The sequence below is a fragment of the Halichoerus grypus genome, chromosome 8, assembly GCF_964656455.1.
Source record: "Halichoerus grypus chromosome 8, mHalGry1.hap1.1, whole genome shotgun sequence".
NCBI lineage: Eukaryota > Metazoa > Chordata > Mammalia > Carnivora > Phocidae > Halichoerus > Halichoerus grypus.
Genome location: NC_135719.1, coordinates 118,808,675 through 118,836,395, shown reverse-complemented (window position 1 = coordinate 118,836,395; position 27,721 = coordinate 118,808,675). Strand labels below are relative to the sequence as shown.

General features: G+C 35.5%; 1 protein-coding gene across 18 annotated transcripts in view; it reads right to left on the bottom strand.

Annotated features, from left to right (window-relative positions):
- GPHN (gephyrin) overlaps positions 1 to 27,721 on the bottom strand; it is a 598,378-nt gene that overhangs the window by 6,917 nt on the left and 563,740 nt on the right. For all 18 annotated transcript variants that reach the window (XM_036071130.2, XM_036071133.2, XM_036071135.2 and 15 more), the window contains 4 exons: positions 27,184 to 27,271; positions 14,000 to 14,073; positions 8,392 to 8,456; positions 4,759 to 4,862 (listed from right to left, as the gene is read on the bottom strand). In XM_036071130.2, coding sequence (XP_035927023.1) covers positions 4,759 to 4,862; positions 8,392 to 8,456; positions 14,000 to 14,073; positions 27,184 to 27,271 — 331 coding nt within the window. The remainder of the gene's footprint in view (positions 1 to 4,758; positions 4,863 to 8,391; positions 8,457 to 13,999; positions 14,074 to 27,183; positions 27,272 to 27,721) is intronic.

The window sequence follows — 27,721 nt, the reverse complement described above, 5'->3', positions numbered from 1 at the left end:
ATAGGTTGGGACTCAAGACTGCATAGATCGGAGAAGAGAGTTTGTGAGAAAACAGATGACCCACGGGGATTCTATTGGGTGAGGGCCCAAAATAACATGCTCAAGGCCTTGGTTGGTCCTGGAGGCCTGGACTTTGCTCCAGTCTGGTCAAAGCTTCTAAAGAGTGGTTATGGCAGCTTTACACTAACTTTTTTGATAAGTGCTATGAAGTTATGAGGCACTGATTTCATTAGTCTTCCAGAGAAATCCTTGAGTTTATTTGCCTGTAAATCATGTGTCTAGAATTTATCATGTAGGGGTGCCTGGGTGGCTCAGTCGTTAAGCGTCTGCCTTCGGCTCAGGTCATGATCTCAGGTCCTGGGATCAAGCCCCGCATCGGGCTCCCTGCTCCGCGGGAAGCCTGCTTCTCCCTCTCCCACTCCCCTTGCTTGTGTTCCCTCTCTTGCTGTGTCTCTCTCTGTCAAATAAATAAATAAAATCTAAAAAAAAAAAAAAAAAAAAAAAAATAGAATTTATCATGTAACTTTAAAATCTTTGCACATGGATCAGTTTCAAATTAACTTTTCTAAAATGCTTATAACCTAGTTATATTTTTCATTTCCTAATAAGTTAAAACTGATTTACATTTCTTATAGATCATGGACAGTTCTATAATTTTCAATATCTGTTTTTTAATCCTCAGGCCATAATATTCTCATATAACGGGCATCCAATCATATCTTTTTTTTCCCACCACCGTATCTTTTGATGATCAATGACTGATCTTGTCACAATAAACATATTTCTCTCTACAGTTGCAAATATCTTTTCTCTCTACAGTTGCAATTTTCTTTTTCTTTTTCTTTTTTTAAAAAGATTTTATTTATTTATTTGACAGAGAAAGAGAGAGAGAGAGCATGAGCAGGGGGAGCAGGAGAGGGAGAAGCAGGCTCCCCACTGAGCAGGGAGCCTGATGTGGGGCTCGATCCCAGGACTCTGGGATCATGACCTGAGCCAAAGGCAGACGCTTAACTGACTGAGCCACCCAGACGCCTTAGTAATTTTCGAACAAAATAAGCATTTTGTTAAAATGCTTTGTATTTTACTGTTTATGACATCAGACAGAAAGCATTCACCATGTTCTTATAGCATGAGGTCAGTAATGCTGAAGAGAAGAGGTAAGATGGACAAATTAGAGTAGTCCAGTAGAGTTCAACATGCCCATACTCTCCAGGACATGCTGACCTGATCCCATGGGAGATGAAAATATTTTCCCTTTCCCTTCTCTTAATCACTACCTGAGGTGGGCTATTAATATTAATAGGAGTTATCTCAGGTATGTTTCTAGAGAAAAAAGTTGACAACAAGGGGCAGTAGAGGGTACTTTGGTGGGATATTAAGGAAACACAAAAGGATATCCTTTTGTAGAAACATTAGGTTAATAATTCAGTGAATTAAGATGATGTTTCTGATTGTCTACTGAAAACCAGAAGTATTTCAACTTCAACCATAACTGACCAAGGACATAGGGCAAGTCTTTATTCTAAATTGATGTTTGTCAGAATGCATCGATATAAAAGGATGACATTTTTTTTTTTTGTGCTGACCTTTTAAAATAATGCAGCATTGCCCTAACCATAGGCCAGCTGCATCAGATCCAGCACCGTGAGTTACTGACACCAGCGTTTAACAACCATCTCACTTCCTGAAAACAGTAAGGATTGGGAGAGGCTGTGATTACGGCAACCATTTTGGAGAACAGTAATAAGTGGTGTCTGTAAGCTGCGTATTGGCTGGTCAGAAAATTGAGAGAATAGGCTTTACCTTGTTTCAAGAAAGTGAATAAAGTTATGTTCTAAAAGTGGCAGTTATGTCAGGAAAGGTGTGGGGAGGACTTTAAGAGTTAAAAACAAAAGAAGTAAAGAGCCAAACACCCTGATGACCCATTCTGACAGTCCCTGTGACACTGCTCTGTGGGAGAAAGGAGTTTGACTGATTCTTAGACCAATTGTCAATTTCATGGGTTGACAGGAATGAGCAGCGGTGTGAGCAATGTACCAAGGACACTGCTCTGTAATTACTGTTGTCAGTAAGGATAGCTCCCACAATGTCAGTTTTAAAGAAAAGATGGTGAATGTTAAAATGAGAAATAAACAAAAAGATTCATAAGAACTCTGCAAAGTCAAAGAGAAGTCCTCTTTTTCTCTCTTATAACAATGTGGATTTTTCTTATTTCCTAAATTTAGCAAATATGAAAATAGTGAGCAAATTCATATTACTGGTTTAGATGTCTAAGCTTTATAACTCTGACTTTCTGATTTGATCAGAATACTTTTTGTTCATTAATAGCTTTTTTCTTCTTTTTCCATTAAATTTAAAATAAGACCACTGCTATGATTATTGAAACAAAACCCCAAAATAATTTGTTTTCAGAAATATCTAGTCAAACTTTTACTAAACTTCTAAGAAAAGGAGGGTATCTCTCCATATACTAGTCTACAAAATCTCAGTATTTAAAAGGTCAATGTTAAGAATATCTGAAGCCTAGATTTTCTTAATGTTTTATCCTATATATTCTCACAGTAATATTTTATTAATATTTCTTCTTCCTCTTCTATGCCTTGTGTTCTTCCTGTCAAGTAATCATAGCATTCTGTCATATCTGAATTTATTTCTAAGCTCTTGAAGTGTAACAGTTTAGGGATTTGAAAAAAATGGATACATTCATGCAAAAGATTACATTGGGACTCCTTTTTTTACACAATACACAAAAATCAACTCAAAATGGATTAAGGACGTATATGTAAAACCTGAAACAGTAAAACTAGAAGAAAATATACAGGAAAAGCTTTTTGATATTGGTCTTGGCAATGATTTCTAAGATTTGACACCAAAAGCACAAGCAACAAAATAAAAAATAGACAAGTGGAACTACATCAAGCTAAAAAGCTTCTGCACAGCAATGGAAACAACAGTGTGAAAAGGGAACCAAGGGAATGGGAGAAAATATTTCAAACTATCTATCTGATAAGGGGTCTATATCCAAAATATATGAGTCTCTTACAATGCAATAGCAAAAAGACAAATAACCTGATTTAAAAATGGGCAAAGGAGTTGAATAGACATTTCTCTAAAGATATACAAATGGTCACTAGGTATATGAAAGAGCGCTCAACATCACTAATCTCAGGGAAATGCAGATCAAAACCACAATGAGATACCATCTCACAACTGTTAGGATAGCTATTATTAAAAAAACACACAAAAGATAAGTATTGCAAGGATGTAGAGAAACTGAAATACTTATATAATGTTGGTAGGAATGTAGAATGGTTCAGCCACTACTGCTTGGGGGAAACAGTATGAGGTTTCCCCTCAAATTAAAAAGAGAACATATAATAAAGCAATTCTATTTCTGGGTATATATTTTAAAGAACTGAAATCAGGATTTCAAAGAGATATCTATGCCCCCATGTAGCATTATTCACGATAGCCAAGATATGTAAACAACTCAAATGTTCATTGATAGATGAATGGAGAAGGAGAATGTGCTATATTCATACAATGAAATATTATTCAGCTTTAAAAGAAAAATATCCTACCATTTGTGGCAACATGGATAAACCTAGAGTATATTATGCTAAGTGAAATAAACCAGTCACAGAAGGATAAATACTGCATGATTCCAATTTTATGAGGTATCTAAAATAGTCAGTCATAGAAGCATATAATAGAATGGTAATTGTCAGAGGCTGAGGGGGGGCATTGGGGAGTTGTTGCTCAATGGGTATAAATTTTCTCTTCTGCAAGGTGAATGAGTTCTAGAGATCCTTCGTACAACACAGGACCTAGAGTAGACAACATGGTATTCTGCACTTAAAATATGTTAAGAGGATAGTTCTCATGTTAAGTGTTCATACCACAAAACAAACACATAAAAAACCAAACAAAACCACAAAATAACACAGGAAAATTTATGGAGGCATTGGGTATGTTTACTACTTTGACTGTGGTGATGATATGGGCATATGCATATGTCCAATTTCATCAAAATGTTCACATTAAATAGGTGCAATTTTTTTGTATATCATGTGTATCTCAATCAAGCTTTGAAAAAAAGCAATGGCTTGATACTGTAGGTTATATTGCCAAGAAAATTGTTCATTAGTTATACAGAAAGTGTGTTACATAATCAGCTGAGTAGCAGTAGTAAATCAAATTGAAGTTAGTGTTGGTGGAGAAGGGGACTCTAATTTCTAGGTGACTTTTCCTATAAGCATAATTCCTCAGCCTTAGTTCTCCTTTTCCACACAATGTGGTCACCCTTTCCTCCTGATTCACTTGTTTTCTAGTCCATTGATTGTCTTTTTCTGGACTATTTAAAATTTATGAGTAAGGTCCCAGAAAAAGTGAGCAGACAGCAGTGCTGTCCTGTGTGAGCTTGCACAGGGGAAAGGGAATTCTTGTCCTTCCTTCTGTATAGGTTTAGTTTTAGTGTAGTGCTAGCCTCATTCTATCTACCATTTTATCATTACATATCCACTTTCATATGGATTCTAGCTGGAGAAAATGATTCACTTTAGAAGTAGTGGAATAATGTGGGCTGGGAATAAAAGGGACCCTTTTCCCCTCCATTTTCTATCATGAAGGGGAGAATATAACTACATTTTCCCTCAAAACGATATAAAATTTAGATGTTTGTTTTGGGCAATTGGGAAATCATATCCTTAATTGTTATTAGGCTTCAGTTTTGGTTCCTGGTCATTTAGATAACATTACCCTGGCTTTGATGATGGTTGGCCGAGGATCCAAGATGCCCTGCATCTTTCTCAGTGCAGGCACAACAAAGAGATTGCAGGTGACCACGGCTGACACAGGATTCCCTGAAAGTCAACCAAACAGTTATTTATAGTATACATATAAAAATTTGCCAAATAATTCTGACTGTCTATACCTTCATTCATCATAAAGAGTGAGGAGACTAACCACTAATCTTCCTCTTCTAAATCCCAAAGGACTCCAGAATAGAGCTACAATTAACCAAAGGCCACAGAGGGTGTAAACATTAGGTCTACCAGTGAAATGCAGAAACTTCTGATTCCCAGAAGCTGTTTACACCATTTATTTCCACTTTCCTGAGAACTATCCATTGAAAGCCATTACCAATCTTGATAAATTTTAAAGCAGATTCTTTAAATTTGCTATTTTTAAGATGTTTTAAAATTGCCATAGTAATACATGCTCAGGACAAAAACATTTAGAAAACAGGTTAAGCATAAAGAAATGTATCCATAATCCCCCCCTTCATCCAGAAATTTCTTTATATTAAAAAAAACCCTAAATGATTTAAGATGCAAAGGACTTGAAGATGAATACTGTTATGGACTGAATTGTGTCCCCTACAAATTCATATGTTGAAGTGTAGCACCCAATATAAAGTATTTGTAGATACTAGGGCCTTTAAAGGGGTAATCAGAGTTAAATGAGGTCATAAGGGTGAGGTCCCAATCCAATGAGACTGGTGTCTGTGTAAAAAGAGGGAGAAACACCAGGAGCACATGTACACAGAAGAAAAGCTATGTGAGGACACAGTGAGAAGGTGGCCATATTCAAGCCAGGAAGAAAGACTCAACAGAAACCAGCTGTGCTGGCATCTTGGTCTTAGACTTTCAGTCTCCAGAACTGTGAAAAAATAAATTTCTGTTGTTTAAGCCATTTGGTCTGTGATATTCTGTTATGGCAGTCTTAGCAGACTAATAGAAATACCAAGTTCTTTTAAAGTTATAAGAAAAATTTGGGGTGCCTGGGTGGTGCAATCGGTTAAGCGTCTGACTCTTTGTTTTGGCTCAGGTTGTGATCTCAGGGTTGTGGGATCGAGCCCCACATCTGGCTGCGTGCTCAGTGTGGAGTCTGCTTGAGACTCTCTCTCCCTCTCCCTCTGCCCCTCCCTGGCCCCTGCTCTTTCTCTCTCTCAAATAAATAAATAAATCTTAAAAAGTTATAAGAAAAATTTGAGGAATTCAGTTGTACCTTTCCAAGAAGAAAGTGTCATGTGGGCTGAGACTGTCATGCACTTTGAAGAGAGGAAAGTAGGCTATGAAAAAAATGACTGTGCTGAGAATCACAGATTTAGTTTCTTGTGTGGTATTGTTAACTAAACAAACTGAGCAACGCTTTTTTGTTCAGGGTGAGTACCAAATCTTTCTGAATCTAGTTTTACTCTTCTACAAAATGAAAGGTTTGGACTATATGATTCTCAATATCCCTCCTGGGTCTAAAATTCAAATTTTATTAATACTAATACTTTTATACAGTGCTGTTGAACATGTATGTATACACTGGGGGTGGGAGATGGACTAGTAGATTTTTAGATTCCCTTGGCCTGGCTATGTGCTGTTAATTGCATTATCAAAGTAAAAGGCAATGGTTAGTTTAGCCTATTATTAGCTAAAACCATACCTTTAATTTTCTTCTACCTACAAAAGTAGTTAAGAATAGATTTTTTTTTAAGTTGTAAAAAGTGATGAGTAATAATGATTTCAATAGAAAAACAAGTTCAACAGCACAGCAGACTCTTAATAAAAATTAATTGCTTTTCTCTTGTCTCAAAATACATAGATGAAAATTTTTCTGGAAAAGCAAAAAAAAAAAAAAAAAAAGCAAGCTATTGTTTAGCAATGATTACCGGCATTCCTATAATGCTATTGCCTTATAAAATTATTCTATTAAAAATGGATTGCAAACAATTGCAAATAGTGGTTATTTTGTGCTGGGGGAGGGATTATGGATGATATTTCTTAATGTTTACCTGTATTTTCTAATGTTTTTATAGTGAACATGTTATTATAGTAATTTTAAAAGTTAAAAAAATTGCAAGTAGATACATAAATCTTTTAAACTGCTTTAAAAGTTACCAAGATTAATAATGGCTTTAAATGTGTACCCTTCAGGAAAGCAGAAATATAATCATGAATTTTAAAATCCTTTTAAAAGGAACCACTTTACTGGTTCCACAATCTGAACATCTGGGTTGTTGCTGCCCTCTTTTGGTTCATTCAGGCTGGGCAGAGAAAATTGCAAGTGAGAGTAGCAATTTGAAAATAGGTTATTTAATTATCACTTCTTTGGCAGATCAAGTTTAAAAGTAACGGCAAAATAGGCTCCCACTGTAACATTCTTTGTCTGTAGGTCAAGTCATATCTTCTGAAGACAAAGTAAACAGTCTTTTGTAGGCAAAATGAAGCCAGGAAGAGGATCACATTTTTTTTTTCAGAGTATCTAACTATACATATGTTAAAGGCCCTAATAAAGGTCCCAAGGAGTTCTATATTATAGATACATTTTGAGGACTACTTTACTTACCTGTCTTCTCTCTTAAAATTTCCTATAGGATAGAAATCTAATCTCTTTTATGCTTATACATAGGAGCTTTAAAAATGCTTTCAAAACTCAAAACTCAAAAAAATGCTTTTCAAAATTTTCTGCTACCTTCGTTTCTTTATACTCTATTTTGAGATTTAGTTAATATAAAAAGCAGATAAATATCCCAAAGCCACAAGATTTGTGCTCCTGAAAGGAATAAGCAGGTTACTTTCTGAAGGAATCTGTGCCAAGAAATAGAGAATGGGACACTGCTACAGATCAGAGCATAATTTCAAAAGCTGAAAAAATAACAAGTAGACATACAAAACTCCTAAACTGCTTTAGAATTTATCAAGATTGGTAACGACTTTAAAAGCATGGCTTTAACTGCAAGGCAAACATCAATAAAAATTGAAACTGAAAGTCTTTATAAATGGAACCACTTTGCTTTTTCTACACTTTGAACACACAAGTTTCTGCTCACATGGGAGCAAGCATGAGGACAGTGATGTGGTCAGACTGATGATGGCTGGGGTTTGGCTGAGAAGCACCAGCACTAGTAGTCCCTCCTTCTGTATTGCCCCCCATCTCCTGGCCCCAGTCCAAATCTGGCAAGGATCAAAGGCAGCTTTGTATTTTTTTGTTCTAGCATTTACTTGCATGGTTGATTCAAGGCCCTTTCGAACTTTGAACACAATACTGGTACTATGGGAGGTGATTAGACTACTACCTTTGACCAATTTTCTATAAGGAAAAGCAGGTACCCCAGAAAGATTTAGTGACAGCTAACATTTGATTATCATCTTAGGGTTTGGAATATGCTTTGAAAGATACTATCTAATTTGACCTTTACACCAATCGTACAAAGTAGATTTTAGGTCCATTTTACAGATGAAGAAATAGCTTTGAAGAGGTTAAGTGATTTGTCCAAGGTCATGCTTTACGAGCCCAGGTCTTTCAGATTCCAAATCAAGTGCTCTGTTAGGGATTCAAAAAGATTTTGATCATTTTTCCAGAAAAAGCAAAAGAAACTATTTCAATTATTCTTACCTGGTAGTGCAAAGATTATTTTTCTTACACCATCAATATCCAAAGTCGCAAATGTTGTTGGCAGGCTAGAGAATAAAAGACGTTGTTAGTGACTGCTAAGTAATATGACAAGTAAATTAAGTACTCCAGTTTTCTTGCTATGTGGCTCTTCATATAGAATATTTATCATATAAAAATACTTTTTTTTCTGTTGACTCTTCCTTAAACCTTTATACCATGAAGTTTCAAGAGCATTTAAATTAATATGTTTTTAGGGCGCCTGGGTGGCTCAGTTGGTTAAGCGACTGCCTTCGGCTCAGGTCATGATCCTGGAGTCCCTGGATCGAGTCCCACATCGGGCTCCCTGCTCGGCAGGGAGTCTGCTTCTCCCTCTGACCCTCCCCCCTCTCATGTACTCGCTCTCTCTCATTCTCTCTCTCTCAAATAAATAAATAAAATCTTTAAAAAAAAAATAAATTAATATGTTTTTAGTATCTTCCGTTTTCAAGTAACCAAACTTCTTGGTTTTCTGCAGCTTGCTTTTTTCCCCCCTACCTGCTAGTGCCAGAGAAATGTAACTCAAATCCTGGAGTTTCTCCACCCCTCTAGTTAATAATATCCATATTATTTTTGCTGGAGATTTACAACAATCATTCTTATTATCAGAAGACTAGCTGGTAATACATGTCTATCAGATAAATGCCTGCTGTTCAAGCTGAGTAGTCTTCAACCCTTTAAAACTATACTCAGCAATAAACATAAAAACGGCCTCCTATAAGGGAATTTTTTGAAATGTCAAAATAAATAAAATACCATGACTAGAACAAAATTAAAGCAACAGTAATTTAAAATATTTTCCAATTATACTTCCTCAAGATTCTGACATGAATCTTATCTAACATGAATCCTTATCATGGAGGGGGTGTGGGAAGGGATGAGTGTGAGTGGCACGGAGTAGGTGGGCAGTCAAGAATAGTGATTTTTTTCTATTGACTATGTTTTATATGAACGTCCAGCTAAAAATTTCATTATATTAATGAAACTTGAGCATTACAGAATCCCTAGGGAATGATAAAATTTCCATGTAGTTGAAAAATTATCTTTTTCAGTGCCTAAATTGTTTTTATTTTATTATTTTTGCAGCTTGTCTTTCAAAAATGGACCACTCATTACCTTTTGCAATAATACGATGAACATTAACTTTTTTTTGATGACTTAAAACCATCATTAAGTTTTTTGTTTTCTTTTTTTTTTTTTTTAGAGAGAGAGAAAATGGGTGGGGGGGGGCAAAGGGAGAGGGAGAGAGAGAATCTTAAGCAGACTCCACATCCAGCATGTAAGCCTGAGGTGGGGCGCAATTTCACAACCTCTGAGATCATGGCCTGGACCAAAATCAAGAGTCAGAGGCTTACCTGACTGAACCTCCCAGGAACCCCCATCATTATTAACTTATTCTACTCTGCTATACTACAGTGACGTTGGGTCACAAGGGTATATTATGTATTGTTTTTACCTATAAACCATAACTCCACACCACACACTGTGCTTCTTTTCTTTTTTTCCCCCTAGTTTTTCTCTGTGGCTCCCCTTAATGTTAGACTCTGTCATCTTGGCCCTTAAAACTGGCTTTAGGGGGCGCCTGGGTGGCTCAGTCAGTTAAGCAGCTTTGATTTTGGCTCAGGTCATGATGTCGGCTCAGGTCATGATCTCAGGGTTGTGAGATTGAGCCCCTTGTTGGACTCTGTGCTGGGCATGGAGCCTGCTTAAGATTCTCTCTCTCCCTCTGCCCCTCCCCACACTCCCTCTCTTAAAAAAGAAAAAAAAAAGCTGGCTTTAGGTTTGGGAACCAGAGAGTAGTAGTAATAGTTATACTGTCAGAATGATAATAATAATAGAAGTTACTATTTTTAAAGAAACATCTATGCATTATGTCCATTATTTCATTTTAACTCTCACAACAATCCCATGAGGTGACAATTATCATATGTGAGGAAACTGAGACTCAGAGAGATTAAGAAATTTGGTCCAAATCTCTTAGCTACTAGGTGGGGAAACAAAGATTTGAACCCAGATTTCTCTAACTTTATGGCTCATAATTTGATAAGGCTCTTAGAGGGTCTGCTGTGAAGTGTTAGTGGGTGTACTTTGTAACATCTATTTTTGGCTACTCTGAGACCCTTTTTGCTTACTTTCTGATTCTTTGCTGTATTTTAGAAAAGCTAGATTAGATTATCATATCAATTTATGAATAAGTTATTTGGCCACGACTGTTACTATGTGATGAAAATAATGTCCAAGATACGCTCTTGACAACAGCTATGTTCACTGTAGATGACCCATAAAAATTATGATTGGTAGTCCTGGCTGATAATACTCCAAATGTTTTTTTGAGTACCTCTCTGTCTAAAATGAAAGAGGTTAATTATATTCTTAATGCACTGTATGTGGGAAGAGCAAAGCTAAATTGTTCTTGAGCTTTTTATATTTCTTCTTGTTCTACTATTAAGGAGCAATTACCTTTAAATTCTTCTTATCTTTAGACAAGTATAAATTCTGGCCAAGTAAAGGAAGCCCATTTAAACTTCTAAAACATTTTATTAAAGCAAACTAACACACATAATAAGAGTGAGGAAGGAATGCATTATCCTTTCCTTCTATATTTAAAGCCAATTTAAATCATCTTTTGCATCTTGCAGGTAGGTTCTATGATTTCTCTAAAGGTATTCATTTAAAAAGATTCTATTACAACAATACATTTTATCATGCATTGCTATCATGAGTGTCCTATTGCTATACTGTGAAGCTTTTGTTTAAGTTTGAGAAAGCCATTTCCTTGGAACCCAACACCTATTGTTCAATTCTCCTCTTGAGATCAGAACATAGTAGCATTTATACAATGACTGAGGTCACAGTGTTACAACTTTAAGGGAGGGGAATAAACATTAGGAACTGATGAGAGCCTTAATAAGTGGTAAAAAATAAACTGAAAATAAAAATAGTACCAAAACTTTGCATCACAGGTGCTGAGATTAATTTAAATAATAGATACTACAAATATTTCTCCTCTAATTCTCTCTCTCCCTCTGCCCCTGTCCCTCTTTATTTTTATTTTTTTAAAAGATTTTATTTATTTATTTGAGAGAATGAGAGAGAGAGAGAGCACATGAGAGGGGGGAGGGTCAGAGGGAGAAGCAGACTCCCTGCTGAGCAGGGAGCCCGATGCGGGACTCGATCCAGGGACTCCAGGATCATGACCTGAGCCGAAGGCAGTCGCTTAACCAACTGAGCCACGCAGGTGCCCTTCCCCCGCCCCTCTTTTAAATAAATAAATAAATCTTAAAAAAAAACAACCCACAAATAATTCTCCTCTACAGGTGAGGGCAACTAATATCAGCTTCTTTTTCACTGCAAAAAGAATAGTCAGTTCGATTTTTGAGGTTAGTGAGAAGCACATTGACGTGCTTTTGGGATATCCTCTTATTCCAATCAAATTAATACTGCCCATAGGGACAGGAAAAAAAAGCCTCTGCACTCATAGCATAGTAATATTTGCTTAAAACAAAATATTCTTTTTAAAAAAAATATTTATTTATTTATTTATTTGAGAGACAGCGAGCAGTGGTAGGGGCAGAGAATCTCAAGCAGACTCCCCGCTGAGTGTGGAGCCTGATGTGCGGCCTGATCCCAAGACCCCGAGATCATGACCTGAGCTGAAATCAAGAGTCAGATGCTTAACTGAGCCACCCAGGTGCTTCAAGACAAAATGTTCTTAATGAGAATGATCCAAATCCAATAGTTTGAATAATAAAAGGGCTTTGTTAGCAGTAGCAATATTGGGAAACTACAGAAATATAATGTCAAGAATTCTAAATTCTATCAAACTGTGGAGAAGATGTTAGGGTTAATCTTAACTTCATACTTGAATGGCAAAATCATAGTGGTAAAGCCTGATCTCTGTCCTAGACCTGATGAGAGGTACCCAGTAAATCTGGGAGATTAGGAAGGCTGGCTTGACACTTAAAAAAGGTTTCTGGAATTTACTGATGGTTCCCATAGCTCACTCATAACAACTGGTAAGTATCACCTCTCTCTCTCTTCAGATTCACATGAGCAACCATCAGAGTATAGTTCTGAACTAAAGCATTATTTACTGTTGTCCCTGACAGCATGGAGGTGTGTTAGAATTAGAATGCTCACCTACACAGTGAATCCTTTAAATAATGAATGAAAGGTTTATAGAGTAGTAGGGGTCTGAACAGGCAAACTATTGCTTAAAGACATGGCCACACATATTTCAACACCAATGTGTGGCATTCTTTGAGGATTTACAACTGATTACAGAACCTCCATCAGCCCTTTAGGAGATGTGCCAGATCTTGGAATGTAGTTATTTTTCTTTTTCCTGGGAGGTAGTAAGAAACAATATGAAACATTACTTTTGAAGTATTTTTGCAAAGGAAAAAAAAAAGAATCTGAATGTAATCAAGCTTTTAGATCTAACTTCCAGTCTGTAGAATATACTGGAAAGAGAGAGGAACAAGTTAACTACCACTGCAAGGAAACGATTACCCAAATCCATTCATTAGGACAAATGATGCAGTTTCTTCAAGTCAATGGCATGACAAAAAAAGGAGGTAAATGTTATTATTTAACAGAGATTTAACAACAAATACAGTGAGTGGACGTGACTTGAATTCTAATTCAAATAAAACATGTAAGAAGGCATTCTTTTTCTTGACATTTGGGAGAATTTTGAATATGATCAGGGTATCAGATGATATTAAGGTATTCTTATTTATTTTGTTAGGTGAAAAATACCATTGTGATTACACAAGAGAATGCTGCTGTTATTGTTATTATTTTTTAAGATGTATACCAAAATGACATTGTAGAATTTGTTTTAAAACAGTCCAAAACAAACAAACAAAACAAAATAAAAACACTAAACAATCTAGCCCCCTGTCCCCTCAAAAAGGTGAGGGAGGGGAATGATAAAACAGTTATGGAAAGATGTTAATAGTTCCTGAAGCTGGGTGATGGGTACATGGAGGTTTCATTGTACTCCCTACTTTTATGCATTTTGAGAATTTTCTTTTCTTTTTATTTTAAGATATTATTTATTTGAGAGAGAGTGAGAGAGAGAAAGCACTAGAGGAGGAAGGGTCAGAGGGAAAAGCAGACTCCCCACTGAGCAGCGAGCCCGATGTGGGACTCGATTCTGGGACTCTGGGATCATGACCTGAGCTGAAGGGAGACGCTTAACCGACTGAGCCACCCAGATGCCCATTTTGAGAATTTTCATACTAAAATGTTTTTAAAACGAGAGAAAGAAGCAGTATGAAGAGAAAGAGAAAAAGAGAAAGAAGGAACTAGACATGGAAACTAAAGAGAGAAAAGGTTTGGAAAGTTGTTTTGCTTCATTTGTAACAAATCCAGTGATTCATAAGGAAGATGAATTCCATTTCAGATAGGAGCTACCCTTGTGCAAGGAATTCTAATAGTATAATATTTCTTTTATTAGAGTAAATAATCCATAATAGAAAATGTAAAAAAGAAAGCATTTAAAACTTTGTTAGTGAAAGCAAGCCAAACCAACCCCATATATGAGATAATAAGATTATTTTCATACCCGGGTTTCATAAAAACCCTGCCAAAATGGATCTGAGCATGAAGATCAATGTCCAGCACCTGCTTGAGATAGTCCTGCAAATATGAAAAACAATCACTTTATTTTCAAACATTCTAATATCAGACTTTCAAAACTTTACATGAAAATAAAACAAATTTATAAGATTGAAATGAAAAGAAACATCTTACTTCAGTGAAGTTGATTTACTTAAGGCAAATTCCTTCATTTCTTCATTCCTATCATTCACTTATTCTTTAATAAATATTTATTGAGTACCTGGTATATGCTGAGTACTAATCTAGGTATAGGGGGATATAGGCTTGAACAAAAGAGACAATGGCCCCGCTTTCATAAAAAATACATTCTAGTAGAAATAGTTAGATAATAAACCAAATAACCACATTACTTGATGGGTTATTGTTTCTCTTTTAATACAGAATTTTATGTTTGAGAAAGGATGTTAACAAATAAAAAGCTTAAGAAGTTTTGCTAGGTCAGGGAAGCCCCATGTATGTGTACTACATTATTCTCCTTAATGGACTTAAAGTAATGTACACATTCCTTGAGGAAAGACTTGGGCATTGCCCACGGACTGCCAAATCTAAATAAGTCAATTAAAATAAAAAAATAGGGAGGGAGTTCTAAAATAGAAAGTCAAGGGAGTTTAATTGTTCCAAATTTTTATTCTGCCAACAAAAACAACCAACCTAAAGTTACAACTAATCCACAGTGGTTTCACAAAACCTGACCTTTGGAAATGAAAGACAACATTGCCATGCAATTGGTTTTATAGACATAGAGAAAAAAATTGCAGTCCTAAAAATTTCTCAACTCCTAGGTCTATTGCTGAGTTTCCTGTTCATTAATCTAAGAAACCTACTAAAATTGTAAATATTTCACAAGCTTGGGATATTTTATTTTAAAAATCTGTTCCCTTCTATTTCCACAGCCTCAGCCAACATTATCTCACTTGGATTATTGAAATAGGTCTCTCTCCCAATAGTCCTGCCCCCCTCCAATTCATTCCCCCCCAGTAGTAAGAGAGATCTCTTGAAAACAAGTCTGATCAAGTCATCATATAATACATCAAAACTTCCTCTTTTCCAGGAAAAAAGTCTCATCTTCTTTTTTTTTTTTTTTTTTTTTTTTTAAAGATTTTGATTATTTATTTGACAGAGAGAGATACACAGCGAGAGAGGGAACACAAGCAGGGGGAGTGGGAGAGGGAGAAGCAGGCTTCCCGCAGAGCGGGGAGCCCGATGCGGGGCTCGATCCCAGGACTCCGGGATCATGACCTGAGCCGAAGGCAGACGCTTAACGACTGAGCCACCCAGGCGCCACCAAAAGTCTCATCTTCTTAATATCATATCTATGATTCTCATGTTTTCTAGTCCCCTTTTAACAATCATTACTCTCATCAGGCAATCCTCTTCCCATCCAACCCCATTGCTCTTTCTCAATCCCAATCTCTCTCTCTTTCTTCCTCCTCACCCTCTTTTCTCTCTCTCTCTCTCTCCATTCCAGCAAGACTATATCACTTTTAAGTTTCTAAGACTTTCTTGCCCTCAGTCTCTGAAAATGTTTTTCCTTCTGTCTGGAATACTCTTTCTTTCTACCTTCCTCTCTCCACCCCTTATCTCAGTCTCAGTCATTTTCTCAGTCTCCCTTAATTCCCAAGGCTGGATGATAAATTGCTTATCTTTATTTTGAGGTTATATTATCAGATGCAAATTCAGAGTTGTTATGTTTTTCTGATGAACCAGTCCATTTAAATATATGAAATTTCCCTCCTAATATCTTGTAATCCTTTTAACCTCTCTGATATCAATACAGCCACACCAGCTATCTTGCATTGTAACTTTTTTTTTAATTCTTTTACTTTCAATTTGCCGTGTCTTTCTATTTAAGGTGGGTCTTTTATTACCATCAAACAATTTATTGTCTTTTTACAATCCAGATGACAATTTTTAATTGGAGGACTTAGTCCATTCACATTTAATATAATTTCTGCTATATTTGGGTTTAAAACTACCACCTACTATTTATTTTCTATTTGTCACTTCTGTTTTATTTCATTTTTTCTTCTTTTGAATTCATCAATTTTTTTGTTATTTTAATTTCTTTCTCTTCTATTAGCTTGTTAGTTACACGTTCTTTTATTATTATTTTAGTGGTTATTTCAGAGATTACAATATGCATTCTTGACTTATAATAGTCCACCATAACTTGATATTTTTATTACTTCCCAGACAATGCATGAAACTTAAAACATGTTAACTCCATTTATTCCTCTCTGCTTTTTGTACTATAATGTATCATATATTCTATATACATTTTAGGTATGTGTGTGTATATGTGTGTATATATATATTTAACTGTTATATATATTTCTATATATACTATACAGACAATATACACTCTATATTTACAATTTAATATACAACGTTTATATATAAACATATTTTAACCTCATAAGACATTATTATTTTATACAATCAACACTCATTTACATTTAACCACATATTAACACTTTCTTTTGCTCTTTAATCCTTTCTGCATTTCCGTAGCTCCACAATCTTTCTTTCTTTTTTTTATTTAAATAATTTTAATTCAAAAGTTAAAAATATATTGTGGTAAAAACGCAGATAGAAAAATGGAAAATAAAGTTTTAAACTCGTCCTTCCCATCACTGCTACACTTGTCTGTGCATTTACAAACATATTTTTTGAATGCACATGACAGAATACTTTACATACAGATTTGCAACTTGCTTTTCTATCCAAAGGAATATCTAGGACATCTCATGAGCTACCTCCTCTAATTTTAAGTGGCTACATTATATTCAAAATACAGTAACTTAACCCATTGGTAGGCTCTAATTACTTATGTTCTCTCTTTTTTTTGTTTAAACAGTCAATATCTTTTTATTTCCTCTACAATTTTCCTGATAAAAAATTCCCTGTGCTCAGTTTTTATTGGGCTGAAAATGTCTTTATCTTCATTTTTGAAGGAATTTTTTGCTGTATATACAGTTCTACACCAGCCGTTATTTTCTTTTAGCACTTTACAAATGCTATGCCATTGTTTTCCGTGTTCCATCGTATCTGTTTGGATCATTTGTTAGTTTAATTGTTGGTCCTTTGAAAGTAATGAATCCTTCTGGCAAGACTTTCTCTTTGTCCTTGGTTTTCAGTAGTTTTGCTATGATTACCCAGGTATGTGTTTGTTTGTTTTTGTATTTATCCTGCTTGACATTAGCAGACTTCCTTGAATTTCTGGCTTGATGTCTTTCGTTGGTTTTGGAAAACTCTGCCAATATTTCTTCAATATTGCTTCTGCTCACTCTCTTTCCTTTCCTTCTGGACTCCAACTACATGTATGTTAGACCTTTTACCACATCCCATATGTCTTTTATGCTCTTTTCCATATTTTCCATCCCTTTTCTAGAATTTTGAATATAATGAATAGACTCTAGCTTTCCAGTGAAATTCTTCATTTTGTCATTTCTTTTTTCTTAAAAATATTAATTACAGTTTTTAAAATTTCACATGGGACAAAATAAACATCAGTAACATTTTTAGGGCTGTCCTATCTTGTTTTTCTTTCTTGATTTTTAGTGATTTTGTCCTATCTCTAGCATGTCTGGTGATTTTAAAAACTGAAGCCCAAACATTAAATGTGAAAAGAAGTAAAGAGGTTCTAGATGATGATATATTTTTCCAGAAAGGATTTAATTTCCATTGGCAGTTAGTTAAAGTAAACTAAAGATTGCCTGACCTAATCAGAGACTGAGATAATCTAATGCTCAATTTCAGTCTTTGTGAAGGCTGGTATATTTCCAGTTTGTCCTTATACCTAGCGCTTCCAGGGTTTAAACTGAGAGCCTGAGATATTTGCCAGTCAGCCCCCGCCCCCTCCACTACAGGCCCTGAACGCCTAAGACTGCCAAAAATTGTTTTTTTTCTTAGGCTCTTAGCTACTCTGCGATGGTTGGCTTTTGGTCTCTTGTACCATTACACCTCCCCCTATTCTCCTGGCTTAGGAATTAGTAAATGCTACTTCTCTGTGGTTCACTTTTCTGAGATGTTGGTGCCTTGAATACTGGCTGTCTTGGTGGTTCTCTTCAGACACCTGCTTTTTCTTTTTTCTTCTTTAAAATATGAAAAAAAATTATACAGCTTTTATAGTTGTTCTTGGTGGGAGGGTTGGTCCAAATAAGCCACTGTATCACAGCAGAAGCAGAACTCTAAAGAGTTCTATGTGCCCTTATAATACTATGTCCTTCTGATATCACACACCTAGGTTCTATTGCAATTGTCTGATAACTGGTATGTATCCTTTATTGGACTACACAGTTTGTAAGAACAGGAACCTTGTATACATATGTGAAATCCTTAGTGAATAGCACATGCCATTCATTTATTCATTCATTTCTTAGTTCAATACTTATGAGTCTATCATATATCACAAATTCTATATGTGCTAGAGATTTAATGGTGAACAAGAACAGACATGGTCCCTGACACAAAAATGTTCTGTTGTATTTTACCAACGAAGACAGACTAAAATAAGTAAACCAAGAAATAAAATAATTATAAAGTGTGGTACATGATATGAAGGAAATAAGCAGGTGCTGGGATAGAGAATAATGGGCAGGGTGGAGAATAAGGAAAGGCCATTTTAAAAGAGGTAGTGAGGATGAGAAGAATTCAGCCATTCCAAGCGTGAAGAGATGAGAATTCCAGGCAGAGGGACGTACATACCAAAGCTTCTAAAACAGTAAAGAATGTGTCTAGAACTGAAAAGACAATGAAAGGTAGTGAATGAGTGGAAAGAGGCATAAGATGAGGCTGGAGAGACAGGCGGAGGCCATACTTGCAGGGCCTTAAAGGTTATGACACAGAGTTTGGAAAGCAGATATGCTCATTACATATTTGCTAAATGAATGGAAGTATTTTATTTTTCTTGGAAAAAAAAAAAACCCCTCTCACTCTTTTTGAACATGAATATTCATGTTTCTTGTGACAGAGAGAAAACCTGTACCAGACATAGCCATAAAGGCTGAGAATCACCACTGTTCTTAAATTTTGTTTACCTATAGAAGCAGCAAGGATCTCTGTCTGATATTCTGAAAGCTAGAGTCAGATGGGAAGAAGAAAAATGAATGGATGAAGAAGCAAGGTCTTTTCCTCAACTCAGGTAAGAACAAACAACATTAGATAAATTGTGAAAGACTTTAAAATGGGCAACAAAGATTATTGGGTGTCCAGTATAGCACAACCTTCTGGCTTGTGTGTTTTATCATCTTTGAGCTATTTTATAAAAATTAAGGTATTAGAAATGGAATATTATTCAGTGATAAAAAAGAATGAAATCTTGCCATTTACAATGACATGGATGGAGCTAGAGAGTATAATGCCAAGCAAAATAAGTCAGTCAGAGAAAGACAAATACCATATGATTTCACTCATATTGGAATTTAAGAAATAAAACAAACAAGCAAAGGGAAAAAATGAGAGAGAGAAAGAGAGAGAGAAATCAAAAAACAAACTCTTAACTATAGAGAACAAACTGATGGTTACCAGAGGGGAGGTGGGTGGGAGGATGGGTGAAATAGGGGATGGAGATTAAGGAGTGTGCTTGTGGTGATGAGCACTGGGTGATGTATGGAAGTGCTGAATCACTATATTGTACACCTGAAACTAATATAACACTATATGTTAACTAACTGGAATTAAACTAAAAACTTAAAAAAATTAAGGTATAGAAAACTGATGGTAAATAAGATTATTATTCAAAGAAATGCAAATTAACTCTGTCTGTGGAGATATAATTGATTATTTGCCTGTGGATATAAAGCAGTTTTGCATCTATTAGCAAATTTATCTCAGCATTCCTGATTATCTGTATGTGTGTGTTCTTTGAATTCTCCTTTGAACCAGTTGTAACATCTTACTGGTCCCTTCATTAACTAATGAGTTAAATAAAATCTTGACCTGTGTTTATTTTATATGTATATGAAATTCATGATTTTACCTATAAAACATTACACTAATAATTCTGGAGGCTCCACTGAGATGCCCCATGGGTTTACCTGATGGAGCCAGGTAAACTTGATTGCTAGAAAAGTGTACTTTATAGGTGGCTTACACCTGACCATACTTTTCTTAGGTTCATGGAGTCAATGCCAAGCAGCAATAAAACTTGAACTCTGCTAACTTTTGGTTTCTCTAATTTTGTTCCCTTTATTGATTTTGATTCTATTTTGTTTCCGTGCATGGCCAATAAGGTATTCCCCCTTGTGGCAGCCATGATTGGGAATTTGGTTTTATAGGCTGATGATTCCTATAAGTGGATGATTGAAATTTATTCTCAGGTAAGAGAAGACAGAGAATCTGGCTTATTAGTCTTTCTCGCTTATTTGTCTTACTGTCATTTTGAACCTAAACCAATCAAGAACTTTGTGACCTCTAGGAAGGGAAACAGCTCTTTATTTGTGGACCAGTAAGTTTTTTTGTTTCTGTGTTTATTCGTGACCTGTGGTTGAAGTTGTTGAGATGAAGCTGTATTTTTTTTATGTGTCTGTGTATCTATGTATCTGTGATCCACAAAGACATTTATCTCATTTTGTGAGTGTGAAATGTTTTCCTACTTCTGGAAAGTATTCATAAATCATATGCCTATGAGACCACCAAGCAGAGTGGGCCTTCCTCAGGGTGTGCTTTGGATTCAGGGTGCCTCCCTCCTACCATACTCCTCCTACCCCACCCCTCTTCATCTGAGTCTCAATGTGATGAAGGTGTTGGGAGGGGTGATCCAAGAGTCCCTAATCTCCAACTCTCCAGTTTCAGAAGGATCTGGAGAGAAGCGCCCCCATTTTAGGGCCACAGTAAAGTTTGCTTTGCAAGGGGGAAGAAGAAAAATATATCAAAATAATTATATTGTCTCTTAAATTAAAGGTGCTCTGTTCTGATAGACTTAGAGAAATAAATAAGTGCTTATATAGAATCTTCCTAAAATTACCAGATAATAAGGAAATTTAACTTATATTTTAAATGAGCTACATTAAAAGGTATTCTTGTAAGTTTAAGCATCAAAGATCACAAAGTTAAGATAAATCTTTGACAAATAACTTTAGTCATTACGAAAACCCAGCCATGTTCTTTTTCTTATTTATCAGTGTTAAGTATAATTAAGCAAATACTTTTTATTTTGCTTGGGTTTGTTTTTATTAAGTTTATATAGGTTTATTCATCAAATAAGCTAATGCTTTTCCTATGTAATATTTTAAGAATGTGAAAAATGTAAAATTGGGTACAATATAATTGAATCATTATTCTGAAAAACTTTAAATTTCAATAGTAATTATGTTTGTAGTATGTCTGCTTGAAAATAATTTTCAGGATCTTTAAGTAACAAAATCTTATTGAACTGATATAAAATTAATTAATTAACAAATAATTATCAGACACCTAGATGATTTCTAAGTAAGACAGAATACTGGATCATTAATAACCAAGCATAATTTTAAGTTAATATACAGATCTTCCTTCACTTATGGTGAAGCTACCACCTGACCCATTGTGAATTGAAAATATCATAAGTTGAAAACATATTTAATAAACCTAACCCACCCAACATCATAGCTTAGCCTAGCTTACCTTAATCATGTTCGGAACACTTACATTACAGAACACTTCTGCAAAGCCTATTTTATAATAAAGTGCTGAATATCTGATGTAATTTGTTGAATACTATACTGAAAGCGAAAATCAAATCAGAATTATTGTATGATACAGAATGATTGTAAGTTTATCAATTGTTTACCCTTATGATTGTGGCTGACAGGGAGCTGCAGCTTGCTGTGGCTGCCCAAAATCATGAGATTATTGCCCTGCATATTGCTAGCCTGGGAAAAGATCAAAATTCAAAATCTGAAGTATGGTTTCTACTAATACGCATCACTTTTACACCATCGTAAAGTTGAAATTTGTTAAGTTGAACCATTGTAAGTTGGGGACCATTCATACTTTTATTTTAAAGCTAACATACTTTGCTTCTTATTTTTATATGCTAGAGAGAGGCTATATCTTTAGGTCATGTTAATTAATATGTTTGTTCATCTTTGCTACATTAAGAAAGTACAAAAGGGATGCATGTGGCTGTAGAAAGTTATATTCTGTGTGTTTATGAACTTTGCTAATCTGCTCAAATGTTTATATATGATTTCTCAATTATCTAGTTTTCACTGTGGAATAAAAATTAGTTATTTTCTTAAACATTATAATGAAATATGGGTGTTACAATTATGCTAGGGACAATAATGACAGAGAAGTGTAACTATGTGTGTTCTTTTATTTTTCAAGGAAAAAAAGTATTTTTTTTTAGGTTCAGTCCTCAAGATATTTGGTCTCAGGACACTTTACATGCTCTTAAATTAAAATTTATATGGATCCCCAGAGCTTTTGTTTATGTGGGTTATGTCTAATAGATATTTACTGTATTAGAAACTAAAGCTAAAAAATTTTTAAAATTTGTTGTTTCATTTGGAAATAGCAATGACAAAGCCATTTCATGTTGATATAAGTAACTTTTTAATGCATTGTTTTCATAATTTTGAAACTTTCTTTAGTGTTTGGCTTAATAGAAGTCAGTTGGATCCTCTTATTTGCTTCTGCACTGAGTCTGATGTGATATCATATAATATATAGCCACTGGAAAAACTCATGGTACATTCATGAGAGGAGAATAAAAAAGTCAAATAAAGTCTTAGTTTTATTATTATGAAAGTCGTTTTGACCTTGCAGACCCACTTAAAGTGTCTTAGGGACCCTCGTGGGTCTGGGGCCCACTCTTTGTTCTAAAGTAAAGTGGCGGTTTGTTTCAAAATATAAAATAACATAATAAAGGACAAAACTTTGAAAGAGATTTTTTATTTGCCTTGGTTTATAATACCTTTGTCTAAAATGAAGCTGAGAACTATATTAAAATTTTAGTAAGTTTACTCAGGTTTGATGAGCTTATTTCTTTAGTTTACTGATTAATGCTTTCCCCATGAAACTCAAGGTTATTTTTTGTGCAATCTCCTTTTTGTACTTTATGTTTATTTTGCCTTTATTTAAAGAAAAAATAAAGAACAAAGTTTCCTCATTTACAAATGAGCTAAGATTATTTACAATTATGTTACTTTCTGTGCTTATCCCCAATTATTTTATTCTTGCTTTGAAAAATTAGGTAACCAGTACTGTTTCTCAGGTACCCATGATCCTATCTTAATCGAATACCCAGTTCTTTTTTGACAACTCTTTTGATTTTGCCTTCTAAAGAGCAGACCTAAATTTAGTAAAAAGTAAAACTTTCAGAATATCTTTTACACCTAAAACTATGTTTGAAATTTCCTAGAAGGTCTCTAGAAAATCACAGATTTTTTTTCTTTCATCTTATAAAAAGGGATGTTAGAAATAATTAGGTTTGTTTGATATGTTACCATTGTAAGAGTGTCATGTGAGGGGAGTTGCTGTCATATCTGAGAAGAGATGCTCAGTGTGCCCTGGGTTAGATCCATATATGTAAAATGTTAATATAAACATTTCAGAAATTTTGTTTTATGGGACATGACTGGAGATTTGACAATGCCCTTGCTGTCCGTAATGTGTCTGCATCCTCAGGGGAAACACATCAAAACTTTTATGACATAGTTACATACTGTATCTGAATAGAGAATTTTACTTATCTTCTATTCTGATATTATTGGTTACAGTAATAAATTAAGTACAGCTATTAAGTATCTGTCATCTTTAGAAAGTTTCTGTTTTCCTCTAATGCTTGCCTGAAAGCTCTGCTAAAAGCTACAGTAAATAGTTTGTGCCTGCAACAAAGATTCAGAGCACTAGGGAAAAGGACTATCACAGGTACTTTGAACTATTGGCACTTCAGAGAACAGTCTCTTGGGTATAGGCACCTGAGGTGACATAGCTTAGATAACTTTTCTGTAGTACCAGTAGACCGTCAGGAATCCCAGGGCTCTTTAGAATAGAAGCAGATGGGTTCATGAAAGCAGACCGGTTACCCAAGATCTAGCAGAACAAGAATGACATACAGCTGAATGAAATAATAAGGGAAATTTTATTTGTATTTATTTGTTTGGAATATTGTTGATTAATTTTTAATATTCTATTGCTTTATGGCTCTAGATTTGCAAAACAAACTTAAAGAGGCCTATATGGTTAATTAACACTTTTGCTGTTAAATAATCAGGGCAAGCCTCTGAGAAAAGCCTTTTTTTTTGTGATCAGTAATGATCTTTGTGATTATTTTGATCATATGAGGTAGGAGGTGGATACTATCAGGAAAAATTAAGAGACTTTCAAATAGGCAAAAAAAAAAAAAAATTACTGGGGGTCCAATCTAGTGTATCCTTCTTGGCAATCTGCACCTTTCATTGTCTTTGAGCTATTTTACAATTCTGTAGGTTATGGAAAATTTATAGTCATGCATATAATTCTTTAGTTTTCAGAGCAAAAAGCAGATACTGTTTACTTGAAACTGCCAGTGTTTCATTAAAAAAAAAAAAAAACACTTTGGGGCAGAGGTGGAGGTAGGAAAAGATTTTGAGGGAAGCAACTGTGGAAGGGCCATTTCTTCTTGGCTGAGAAGAGGACTGAGGTCTGTGGGTCCCATAAGCAGCAGGAGCCCCTTCTCCCTGCCCCAATACTCCCAGCTTCCCCATGACCCCAGTGCTGCTAGCAAGGCCTAAAGGAGCAAATACCTGAGATCACAGCACTACAGGGACATTCTAGATGTATACAGTGGAGACTGGTGACCATCTGTGTCTCCCTGATTCACTGTTGGTCTCTTGAGCCCTTATCAGTTTCTTGGCATAATCCTTGGTGCAGGTGAGCTCCATAATGGCTTAATAAAATTTCCTGCCAGTTCTGTAGCATAGGTGCTCATAGTAGGATTTAAGCTGAATCAAGTAAATAAATTTCTTGCATATCTGAGTTTCTGCATGTAAGATTCATGCTTGCTAAATAATGCTTTTGGATCTTTCCTTGACCTCCCTATCTTTTCAGTGACTGGTCTTCAGGCTCAGCCCTTGGGCTGATGCAGATGTTCTGTCTCTTAGGCTTTTCTTTCTGCTATTGAAGTACAACTGAAATTCTTTTGGCAACTAGAATTTGCAGGTTGGCAGGAGTTTGCTGCATTTATGCTTTATCTATCTCTTTCTTCCTGGTTCCTTTCATCTCATTTCCACTTAAGGAGGTAAGAACAACAATTATTAGCTCCCATGGAATACTATGGGATGCCTAGTTCCTAAAATTTCCTTCCTAGTAAATTAAAGGTTTAGTGTAAGTATCTTACCATACAGATAATAAAATAAATAAAACCAATATGCATTACTATATTGCCTCGCTTTATTTGTGAGCAAATTCCTAGGACAAATGAAATCTTTGTTAGCATTAATAAAGAAGGTTAAGGTTGAGAAGTGTTCTGTCCTTACATAGTTGAGCCACAATTGCCAAGCCTATGTTTGTTAGAAGCTTGTTGCCTTTTCAGAAGTACTGGAAAAGACAACCTTCAGGTTTGCAAAATAGGTATTGTCCATAATTAAGCTCATTAGCAACCAAAAGAAATTATACATGAAATACTCCCTGGAAACAACAAATTTAACATTCAAGTACTCTTAACTTCAGGGTTTGCTCTTAAGTTATTCAGAGCACCACAGACAATTTGATGGAAATGAAAACAGACAGGTTGAAAATTATTTCTTATAATTCTACCATAATGCAGACCTCAGCTCTGGCCTTTGTGATCTCAGAAGAGGTCTGCAGCAGTTTGCTCCACCTGGGGCTAAGGACTTCTATGAGACTTTGAGGAAAGACTAATCCAGCAATCTGTCTGCTATAAGGAGAATACTACCCACACTTCAACACCTTCACTCCTGGATGTAATCTGAGATGGTAGTCTTGGACTGAGATTCTCTATTTTTCTTCTATGATTTTTGGCTGCTAAAGGGCTATTTTTAGACACTCTAAAACTGGTTGTGAATGAAAGGGAGGCATTCTCTGTTCACACCACTAAATTCTGCCGAACAGTCAGGTTATAAATTTAGGCAGTTTTATAGCTAGATAGGGCAGAGACCAAGAACAATCATATATATAAGATCTAGCTAAAAATGCTGCTCTCGGAAAAAATCTGAATTTTAGTAATAACTGCTATTATGACAATATTTTTATAAATTTTCAGTTTAGTCATTAATATGAAAGAAAAATTAGAAAGGGATTATAGGCCGGCAAAATATTTTGTGTTCTGAAACATTTTTGAGCCAAAACATCAGGTTGGTTATTTTTTTTTTTTAAAGATTTTATTTATTTATTTGACAGAGAGAGACACAGCGAGAGAGGGAACACAAGCAGGGGGAGTGGGAGAGGGAGAAGCAGGCTTCCTGCAGAGCAGGGAGCCCGATGTGGGGCTCGATCTCAGGACTCTGGGACCATGACCTGAGCCGAAGGCAGACGCTTAACGACTGAGCCACCCAGGCGCCCATCAGGTTGGTTATTGTAGTAAAGTATATTTTGCTTTTATAATATTATTCAATGGACCCAATTATCATCATGAACCAACATATTTCATTAAGATATATAAAGTTAATGATACTGAGACACTGAAATTGTGATTTTTAAAGGACTAAGCATATACTTTATGCAAATAACTTAGTCTTATGAAATCCTATACATACTTATATATATGTTTGTATTTTATTTTCATCATTATTATGATTATGATCATTATTATTTGTCAAAAGGGGCAATGGAATACTTAATCCTGTCTTTTCTCCCTGTGAGGAGCTAAGGGTTCTTTATCAGGTTTGGAATATGTGGCAGGGGAGAACAGGATCTTGGGTAAATATCATGTATAAAGGAAGTCCTAACGTTATAGTAAAGTTGAGTAAGCAAAGAAACAGAAATCTTCAAAGGAACATGAAAATCATTTTGCAAGTTGTCTCCAAGCTTTTCCTGAGGTAAGCCCTCTGATCTACCCATACTGCATCCCTTTTAGAACGCCCAGAAATTTCTGAAGCCCTATGGATTTTCAGATTTGTGCAGATAACAGATAACTACCAGACTAAAGTTAATCAAGGACATTACCTTAGATAAATTTTCATGAACCCCACTTTTTCATACCTTTTCCCCCATGGACACACCCCCTGATGTAATGATGACATCAGCACGACTGATACCCTCATTCAAGGCATTGAGTAAGTCATCTGGGCTGGAAAAAAAATAAAGACAAATAAATTAACCACAAGAAAAGATTTTAGATATTTAAATGCCAACTTAACACTAAACCACTTTATTCACTGAGTAGGCATTAATATGGGTGTAGCACTATATTCTGTATGAAGTGGGAATCAAAAAGGTCTCTGCCCAATGGAAGCATAACTCTTATTGCAGAGAAAGAACCTTATAAGTGTGGAAGTAGTGGCTACTGATACTTTCACAGGGCTTTTTGCTCTAACAAGGCAGCATAATGAGGGAGACATTGAGGTGCTGGTAGGCTGTCTAACCATCCCAGTTTGCTTAGGATAATCCCAGACTTAGTACTAAAAGTCACATGTCCTAGGAAATCCCAGGCAAACCGGGATGGTTGGTGACCCTAGGTGTTGGGAGAGGTCACACAAGACTCTTTATAAAGGGAATATGACTTAAGTTAGTTAAGCCT